This window comes from Echinops telfairi, unplaced genomic scaffold (genome assembly GCF_000313985.2).
Source record: "Echinops telfairi isolate 266 unplaced genomic scaffold, ASM31398v2 ScPeMD7_6;HRSCAF=24_0, whole genome shotgun sequence".
Lineage (NCBI taxonomy): Eukaryota > Metazoa > Chordata > Mammalia > Afrosoricida > Tenrecidae > Echinops > Echinops telfairi.
The window spans coordinates 14460238-14470679 of record NW_022103902.1 but is presented as its reverse complement, the minus strand read 5'-3'; the positions used below and the strand labels follow the sequence as shown (position 1 = coordinate 14470679).

At 39.6% G+C, this 10442-nt stretch overlaps 1 protein-coding gene across 2 annotated transcripts in view; it reads left to right on the top strand.

Moving 5' to 3' along the window:
- Window positions 1-10221, top strand: part of NAA50 (N-alpha-acetyltransferase 50, NatE catalytic subunit) — a 25762-nt gene extending 15541 nt beyond the window's left edge. The window contains exons 2-5 of one of the 2 annotated variants that reach the window (XM_045286188.1): window positions 4788-4921; window positions 5330-5449; window positions 6157-6223; window positions 7274-10221. In XM_045286188.1, coding sequence (XP_045142123.1) covers window positions 4788-4921; window positions 5330-5449; window positions 6157-6223; window positions 7274-7451 — 499 coding nt within the window. In that variant the 3' untranslated portion in view covers window positions 7452-10221. Of the gene's footprint in view, window positions 1-4784; window positions 4922-5329; window positions 5450-6156; window positions 6224-7273 lie in introns of both variants that reach the window. The other variant, XM_045286187.1, reaches the window with a different exon arrangement.
- Window positions 10222-10442: the final 221 nt, after the last annotated feature.

Below are 10442 nucleotides of genomic sequence, written 5' to 3'. Positions count from 1 at the left end.
GATTTCTAATCAATAAACTACTCACTAATACCGTGCATTACATCCTAATACCCTATAGCAGTGGTTCTCAACCTTCCTAATGCCGCGACCCATTAAGACAGTTCCTCATGTGGTGGTGACCCCCCAACCATAAAATTATTTTTGTTGCTACTTCATAACTATAATTTTTGCTACTGTGTGCAACCCTGTGAAAGGGTTGATGAGAACTGCTGGTAAAAGCAGACTCACTGCCATCGAGTCGATTCCCACTCATAAAATTATTTTCGTTGCTACTTCATAACTATAATTTTTGCTCCTGTGTGCAACCCTGTGAAAGGGTTGATGAGAACTGCTGGTAAAAGCAGACTCACTGCCATCGAGTCGATTCCAACTCAGAGCAACTCTTTAGGCAATGTAGAACTAGCGCTTTGGATTCCTAATACTTTACATTATTATGGAGGCACACAACTTCATCTTTCTTTTCACGGGCCACTGATACATTCAAACTGCTGATCTTGCAGTTAAACAGCTCAGTGCTGGGGTTTTGTTGTTGTTTTGTTTTGTTTTTTCAGAATTTGTATTAGTTTCATAGGTCTGCCATAGCGAATGCCATAAATTGGATAACTTTCAAACACAGAAAGTTACTGTCACATTTCTGGATTCAGGATATGAACAAGGCCGTGTTCTCTCCAAAAGCTTTAGGGGGTGAACTTATCTTTCAATCTGTTAACTCTGGATATTTCTTGGTATTCCTGCCCTGTCCATTTGTCTGCCTGTCAGACCCTACTTGCCAACCCTAAAAGTGCAATCAGCCATATTTCTCTATTCCAATTTTTGATGTACAGGTCTAAAGAGTTTTGAATAACTTCTCTTAAGGCCCTTTGTAGTTCAGCCCCACATGCACATTCAGGTATCCCATCTGTTTCTGTCCCCTATTGTTTGTACTTAAATTGACTTATCGAATGTACACTTGATTTAATTAGTTAGTAATGCTAACCAAAAAATAAAACATACACACACAACACCAAGCACTGCCAATGAGTTGATTCTGACTCAGCAACCTGAGACTAAAACACTGTGATCTTTTTCTAGAGACGGGACTGGTTGGTTTGAACTGCTGTTGGCTAGAGTAGAATCCTGGAAAGCTTGCATGTTGGACTGCTAAACCCAAGGTCAGGGGTTCAAAACCCACAGGGGCGGTTCTGCCTTGGGGTCACTGTAAGTCGGAATCAGCTTGATGGCAATGAGTTAAGCTATATAAAAAGACAAACCAGGCAAATGTATGGAGACCGAAGTTTGCTGGTATGGAAGTGGGGTGGTGGGTGGGTTAGGGATGAACATTGAGTTTCCATCTACACTGATGTGTGTGAGGGGTAGAGCACATTGAGTCAGAATAGGGTGGCACCACTATTTACTGTAACTGCAGTCAATAAGTTGGGCAGGTGTAAAAAGTTGAAAACACAAGGAGCTTCAAAAAGTTCTTCGGAAAATGGAATTTTTCCATGAACTTTTTGAAGCCCCCTTTATTTACAATCACACAAAGAGCCTCTGAGGCTGCTTAGTGTAACCAAGCACCTCATGGGAGTTGGTTCCTTGGTTTGGCGCTCTAGGGTCATAGTTTAATGGAGCATCCTAGTTCACTGGTATTTAGTACTGCAGTTCCGCTTCCTCCTATATTTGCCTGGGGTCTATGAATGGTTATCCAAGGGACAACAGCTATCCATCATTTACTTGAAGCAAGAGATAAAAGAGGAAGGAAAAGGGGGAACCAATTACAAGAATCTACGTATAACTTCCTCCCTGGGGGATGGACAGCAGAGAAATGGGGGTGGGGGTGAGGAGACGTCGGACAGTGTAACATATATGACAAAATAATAACAGTAATTTATGAATTATGAAGGATTCATGAGGGAAGGGGGAGGGGGGAAAATGAGGAGCTGATATTAAGGTCTCAAGTAGAAGGCAAATGTTTTGAGAATGATGATGGCAACAAATGCTTGACTCAATGGATGGATGGATGGATTCTGATGAGAATTGTACAAGCCCCCAATAAAATGATTTTTTTTTTAAAGAAGAAAAATATGTATCAAATATAGTCAAACTTAACATTGAAAATGAAACAGGAAACATTAGGAAGAAATAGAATAAGCGATAATGTAATGAGAGAATTGGCATGGATTAAGTGAAACAAAATGTGTCTAAATGGTTGAATGTAAAGCTCATGATCTGCTCTGTAAACTTTCATTAAGTCGTGGTAAAAGGGGTTTTAAGGTGATGATGTTAAACTATTGCGATAAAGGATATGTCCATTCAAATAAAAGATGTAGCAATGATGAAACATACAACTTTCCTCTAGCTCCTAAATGCTGCCCCCTTCTCCCCCCCACTATCATGATCCCAATTCTACCTTACAAGTCTGGCTAGACCAGAGGATGTACACTGGTACAGATAGGAACTGAAACACAGGGAATCCAGGACAGATGATCCTGTCAGGACCAGTGGTGAGAGTGGCGATACTGGGAGGGTAGAGAGAGAGGGTGGGTTGGCGAGGGAGAAATGGTTACAAGGATCTACATGTGACCTCCTCCCTGGGGGACAGACAAAAGAAAAGTGGGTGAAGGGAGACGTCGGACAGGGCAAGATATGACAAAATAATAATTGATAAATTATCAAGGGTTCATGAGGGAGGGGGCTGGGGAGGGAGGGGAAAAATGAGCTGATGCCAGGGGCTTAGGTGGAGAGCAAATGTTTTGAGAATGATGAGGGCAATGAATGTACAAATGTGCTTTACACAATTGATGTATGTATGGATTGTGATGAGTTGTATGAGCCCCTAATAAAATGATATTTTTTAAAAAGGAAGGAAAAATGGAATGTATGACAATTGCCTTTGGGAACAACTGGTATTGTTGCCATGAGACTAGATGGTACCACTAATAAAACATTTTAAAATCTAAGATTCTATAGAAGAACTTTGATCAGGGGGAAAGTGTTACTCTTGACAGCCCTGTGTGCTCAAAGAACAGCTGCCAAATAGGGTTTTCGTGGCTGTGGCCTTTCGGGTGCAGATCACCGAGTTTGTCTTTTATGGGACGTCTTTAAACTTAGTCACCAAGCCCTTAACTCTGCACCACACGGGGACTCCAGAACCCACTAGATTTTAATCAGAAAAGGATTTGTGGCAAATAGCGTTTTACTGTGATCTTAACAGTTGGGGGGGGGAAAGACATGAATTCCATATGAGAACATTACAATAGTAAGGTTCTTGGAAAGTGACAATGCTCGCTTTGGTTTGGAAATAAAGATCCATGAGTAGAAATTTGGAAAGGGCTAGAGCAAGAAAATCTCAGTGTTACTTATTAAGATAGCTGCATCTTAACACTGGCTGCTAGGACTTTTGATATGCTGGGACAAGATTTGTAAACTTTCAGATTTGACAGAGAACTTTATACTATTTTGTTGTTGTTCTTGATGACAGAAGTGCTTAAAGTAGGATATCTTCCCCTTTATTTTTGCTTCTAACTTCCTTAGCAAAGAGAGTGGTCTCCAAACTGATCAAAATATTTAGTGTTGGTAGCCATTTGGGGGGTCATGACTAAGGGGCAGTCCTTCCAGGCAATTAGCCGGACATTCCATTTCTGACTTTCCTCTCCCTGTTGCTCCAGGCAAATGTCAACCAATTATTGTGCCTTCAATGATTGCGTACAAGCTCTTGAAACTCCAGGCAGACACAGTGAACAAGGTGGTAGAGCAGAAGCACTAGTCATGATAGTAAGCCAGTTGACTGAGATGTCCCAGGAAATCAAGAACCTAAGTCCCCCACCAGGGAACCCAGTCCTGCGGAGTATTTGTTTGTGTATAAGCAGCCTGCACAGCTATCCTTCCCGTCCCCAGCCATTGTGGTACAGATACCTTTTTGACCATTGACTTTCAAACAGTGGTGTAGATTTACAATGTGGATTCCCTTGTTCCATTCCCAGCAATTGTGGTTTTTAAGCTCTAAGGGTGGAGTCCAGGAATTTGAATTTTGCATTTTGCCCCTTGATGCTCTTTCTGGACCACTATTCTATGTGCATATTTGGATTGTTTTCTTATAATAAATTCCTAGAAGTAGGATTATTTGGATAGTGAAGGATATAATTTTTAGTTTTTTACTATAAAATGCTAGATTGTCCTCCAGAGGTACCTGTTTAGATTGCATCTTTAAACCCACTAATATCAAGTCCATTCTGATTCATATCAACCCTATACAAAGTTTCCAAGGGTGTGAATCTTTACAGGAACAGAGAGCCTCATCCTTCTTGTCGATTATAACGGTTCCCTACTGGTACAAAAGGGTTAGCATTGAGCTTCCAACTGCATCGTCAATGGTTTGAACCCAACAGGTACTCCACGGGGAGAGATGATGCTGTCTGTTCCCAGAAAGATTTACTGTTTGGGAAACCCTATATAGTGTCACTATGAGTCTGAATTGATTAGAGAGAAGTCGGTATGATTATATATCATCAGTCTTCTGATCAGCAATAGATGTCTAAAAAGAAAATTTGGATATTTATTGTAGAATATTTTTCTAAGCTTGTTACTGTTTGTATACTACATTTGTGTTTAAATGTATACATATGTATAATCTGGACTGAATGGCTGGCAAATTTGCTTAGAAATGATAATCTAAGAATATAGTCACTGTGAACGGGTTGAATATATTGCTAATGTGAACAAAAGCTTGGTGCCTTTAAAAATGTTCGCCTTTAAAATATGACTGCCTTCATTTGTTGCGTTATTGAGCACATTTTGGTTTGTTCCAGTAGCCGGATCGAGCTGGGAGATGTGACTCCACACAATATTAAACAGTTGAAGAGATTAAATCAGGTCATCTTTCCAGTCAGCTACAATGACAAGTTCTACAAGGATGTGCTGGAGGTTGGCGAGCTAGCAAAACTTGGTATAAACTTTTTTTGTTTTTTTCCCCTCCCTCTCCCTTCATGTGCTTTTTAAGTACTTGAGCAGATTTAGACAACTAAATTAATCTCCTTTATATGGGGAAAATGCAAGCCTATTCAGGGGGCGGGGTGGAACTTGAAAAAATGAGATGCTAATTTTAAAATTTTTTTAAATAAAATTTGCTGTGTGCCAGCGTATAATTTTACTTCTTAACTATATATCCGAAAGGAAGATTTAAATTTTCCAAGACAATGTAGGAAGCTTGGGGTGGAGTTATTGGTTAGATTTTCAGAGTGGCTGGTAAAATTTAATGGAGATAGTAACAGTTCAGTCCTTATAAGGAGAATGAGAAAGTTAAATGTGTCTGTCTGCTTTTGGGGTTTTTATATCTTTATATTTTCTTTGGCAGCGTATTTCAATGATATTGCGGTTGGTGCTGTGTGCTGCAGGGTGGATCATTCACAGAATCAGAAGAGACTTTACATCATGACACTAGGATGTCTGGCACCTTACCGAAGGCTAGGAATAGGTAAAAATTGTGGCTTCTGTTGTACTTCTTTAAGAAGGCATACAAATGACACTGTTACTGATGCTGACTGGTTGACTAAGTCACCATTTATTTTACAAATGCTAGGAAATATTTCCTGAGTTGTATGAATTACAATGAACACTTTTTAAGCACCAACCCAAACCAGCTGTAGGTGAGTTGATTCCAACTTAGGGTGACCTCAGATAGGTTACAGTAGAACTACATGTGCTCCATTAGATTACAAAGGGCTGGGTCCCCGTCCCACCCCCACCCCTACCCCCAAGTGGATGGCCAGACAGATCTGTGTAGACTCAAACTGGCAACTTTTGGAGTACCAGCCAAGCCTATTAATTTAACTATTTGTACCATCCAGGGACTACCTATAAAAATTGTGTTTATTCACTTGGAAGCCTGCCCTATACAGATGTGTTATTTGTATCTCTTTTTGCTTTTGCTATTTTGCTTTGCTTTCTCTTTAGCTGAAAGAGGTTGTATATAAAAGGTTTTTTCTGCTAGCATTTTTTAACCATGTGTAAATATTAGTGAAGACAATTTTGGGAAATAAGAATTTCTTGCCATGAGTTGAAGTCAACTCTGGAAACTAACAATAGTGGGTACTTTATACATAATATTGATAATCGCCAAGTCCATGTTCTGAAATAACAAACGAACTTTGTCATTTAAAAATTAATGTTGTTTGTTTCTAGGAACTAAAATGCTAAATCATGTCTTAAACATCTGTGAAAAAGATGGCACTTTTGATAACATCTATCTGTAAGTAAAATAATTTTTATCTGCGATTAATAGGAATGAATGTTCTTATCTGAAATATTAATAAATTGACACAAGATGTTACTAGGATTTTTAAATCCTGGCACATATTTTATTATTTAATTAGAAGCACCATAGAAGTAGTTACTACAGGGTTTTTGGTTGGTTAGTTTTGTTTTTCACAAGTAGATAAAGAAACTGAAATAAGACTTATTCATGATGTTAAGGTAGGAGCTCTGAAGTCAGTGGGATGAGACCAAGAATAAAACTCAGGTCTTCAGAGTGAACTTTTTTGCTTCTTAAAGACTACCAGTGACTGCTCTTAGAGTAAGTAGTTTAATGTTGAACATCAGATGGTGCCACCTCGCAAGAATGATGCTACTTCCTTCAATGGAAGCCTTGGATTAAGAACCAAGGCTTCAGTTATAACCATTGATAAGTCTTCTATATACATAGTAAGGTTATTATACTTTTTAGCTTGCGAAGTTATTAATGTTATTTAGGGAAAGAAATGAGGAAATTCAAACGATCATTGACTCAAAATAAACTTTTTTTTTAATTGATTGGAAAAGATGATTTTCAAGAATTTGAGCCCTAGGTAGAGGGGATTTGTTTTGGCCTCATCTATTTTCCCCTCCATGTTTCAATATGTTACTTATTACAGGGTTGTTTAACCCATTTTAAGTTTCAGAATCTCATCTCTACTAATACTAAATGTTAAGCTAGACAGGGTGAATAAACAGAATAATCAAGTGTTGTAATTTCACCCAGCTGCTTTGCCTAATGTAAGAGTTCGGATTTTTAGAGCCCTGGTGGCTTAGCATTGGGCTGCTAAATACAAGAGTTTGGATTTTTAATAAAATGCAAATACCAGACCCATTGCCTTTGAGTTGATTCCAACAATAGGATAGACCGAGAAAAATCAGGTTTTCTGCTTCTGGACAGAGTTTACAATCTCAGAAACTCATGGGGGTAGTTCTTTTATCTGTAGAGAAAACTTAAAAGTTGATTTTTTTTTTTTCTTTTCCTTTTTAAATGCCCTTTGTATTTCAGGCATGTCCAGATCAGCAATGAGTCAGCAATCGACTTCTACAGAAAGTTTGGCTTTGAGATTATTGAGACAAAGAAGAACTACTATAAGAGGATAGAGCCCGCAGATGCACATGTGCTCCAGAAAAGCCTCAAAATCCCTTCTGGCCAGAGCGCAGACGTGCAAAAGATAGACAACTGAACGCGGGACAAACGGACTTTCTTGCACTTGCTTGTCGCCAAATAAAAGAGAGGCCCGTTGATTCCCCCCTTTCTTTGCAGGCTTCCCCTCCTCCTCATTCTTGTGACTCTTCTCCTCCTTTCCTCTCCTCTACAAGATTTCAGACTTTCAAGGACTTCAAAAATCATGTTTGGAGAGTTTTTGTTCTCTGACTTTTGTGAGATGGTTTGACTGAAAGAAGGACACAGTAGAGTAGAGCTGTTACGTTTCCCAGTTCAGTTGTTAGGGTCCCAAGACTTGGTGTGTTCACTAATTTCGGAACTTTTAGCAGATTTTTAAATGCCCTGCTTTCACATTGAAGGGCAGAGCCTACAAAGTACGCGTTTCATGGAGGAAGAGCAGCAGCAGCAGCAGCAGCGTGTTCTAATTCAGACAGTTGAGTGTGTGGTACTTTGGGTTTTCAAAGACTGGGGCGCCATCCTGAGACATTGCCTTCGCTCCACCTCAGTCCTTCTGAGCTCTGTCTCCGGAATTGGACCCTTGTGGGCCTTGTAAGAAATACTCAGCTGATTTGTTGTGGGTTTGGTTTTGTTTTTTCTTTTTTGAAGCAGTCCTTTCCTCTCTTCCTGCTGGTGGGTGGTTAAGGGTGGGTGGGGCAGTTTGGGTGGGTCGTGTTCTATATTTTGGTCTCAGTATTTGAGGTGAATGGCTTTCTGCTAATGAGTGGGCTGCGTGGTAGCAGGTTCATTTCCCCTGCTGCGGATCGTTACTAGTGGCATTAACTGTGAGTGTGTGGGCTGTGGAGATTAATTTTTTTAATATCCCAGCTAGACATAAGGCCTTTACCTGCTTTCAGAGGTTTGTTGTGATTTCCATTTTGGCTCTGGTCCTTTGACTTCAGTAAGCCCAACAATAGTTGTCCAACCTTAGAGATAGAGTGGATGCTCCCAGGTCGCTGCCCTCCAACCAACCTGAAGCAGGTGTCCTCACGAGCACAGTTAAAGTACCCGAAAGGAACCGCTTGTGGCCTTTGTGGTACAGGAAGCGCACTGAATGTGGCTGCACAGGTGGCTCAGCCTGTAGCCATTAAGGTCTGACAGTACAAAGGCAGGAATATCTAGACAGTGTTTGGGGAAATAGCATAGCTGTGCTGTAACGGGTCTGTCGGAGGACATCCAGATTTGTTTCCACGCTGTGCCTGCAACATCGCGCACAAGGATTTGGAAAGGGGGCAGTGGTTTGAATATATAATGCTTCTCTTCTTGGGAAGACACACGTCTAGAAGTGTTAATGCACATGTCACTGTGACCTGCTCTATTGACCAGAATGATTGATACCAGATTCTTTTCTGGTGTATAGGAAATGGATTTGACGGGTTGATAACTTGTAATTGGGAGACAGCTGAAAGTTTCATCGTCCAATCTCTAATATTTATAATTTTTTATATTGCCAATAGTGATAGCCCAGCAAGATGTTCTCATTGGACTGAAACACTGCACAGGGCTAGAATTTTCTGTCTTTTGACTTTAAAATAAGTCTCATCTCTGCAAACATGTTAAATGACAAAAAGATTTGGTATAATGTTTTTGCACTTGTAATCTTAAATTCTTACTGGAGAAAATGTGAACGAACAATAGACTTCAACAGTCTTACTGAGTGCCAAGACTAATAGAGAGAATTGACAAGTGTGTATGGAGGGGGTCTAATCTTAAGATAGTAAAACTATGGGAAGAGCACACCGGTTTCTTGAGTATTGGTTCTTAAGCAGTCCAAATGTCAACAGAGAGATTTAGTATAAAGTACCTTTAATGGTAAATTCTGATGGCTCTTACCAAGAGAAGAGTGCGTTGAGTTTCAGAAAGCATCGTTTGTTTGAAGAAAAATTTAACATTTTTCTAAAAATCCCAGTAGCAAAACAGAGATTTTGACATGTAAATTAATTTCTGTGATGACACTGCCTGTTTCTATAACCATTTCAATTGGAGTATCTAATCAGTCCAGTGAATTTATCCCTACATGTGGTTATTGAAAACAATAACTGTCACACGGCAGTGAAGTACATGTTATTTCAACAGGGGAGGGACATAACTAAATGTTGAATCGAGGATGTGGAATTTCTTTCCCCGCTCAAGTTAGTAGCTTAAACTACATTGCAAAGGTTTGTAGAGAGTGAATCCTCCTACATCTAGCTTGTATTAAATTGTACTATCCATTCATGGAGGTGGAAGTGGAGGAGAACCTAGGTAGCAGCAGCTCAGCCCTAGCTCGTATGGCCGTGAGTCAGTCAGTAAATACTGAAATAATGTCCCATGTTGTTTATTTGGATGTATGAAAAAAAACTTGTTTGCGGTAAGAGAATTCTGTTAACTTTAAACTCACAGTCCTGCCCATCATATTTTTCAGGATAGACCTCTTTTACTGTGGGTAAATAGGGAACAATCATTCTGGGAGTGGGAGGGGGGATACTGATGGTTTTGCGTTTAGGGTCTAAAAGAATCTGCAGAGAAATCTATGCAAAAAATAATTTGCTCCCATTCATTTTCATTAGGGGAAAGAAGTTCTGAAATTTCCTCAGAGCAATTCACTCCTCCACTGAAAGTCCTCTGAAAAACAGAACTTCTGGGAAACCATGGTGTGTGTTGGTGAAAAAGAAAAGCTCCCTCAGTTTTTTGGAGGGAATAACTTTTAAAATACTTAAATGGCTAAGTTTACTTGGTGCAGTCAAGAATTAAACTTGTCAATTTTAACATTGCTGTTATATCTGAAATAAACTTACGTGATGTTCTGGTAATGATCTGTGATGTCTGGTAAAAGTTAAAAACCCCGCATTTTGGTGTCTTCCATATCGTATGCTGGGTCAGCAAGTACTGTCACACATAGTCACTTAATGTTTGTCATGCTTTATCTACATTTATTTCCTTCATACCTAATTCAAAAATCATTCAAATAAACCAACTAATTTGAAATAAGAAACAAAATAGGTGTAATGAAGGCCTTCTTCCTCAGACTCCC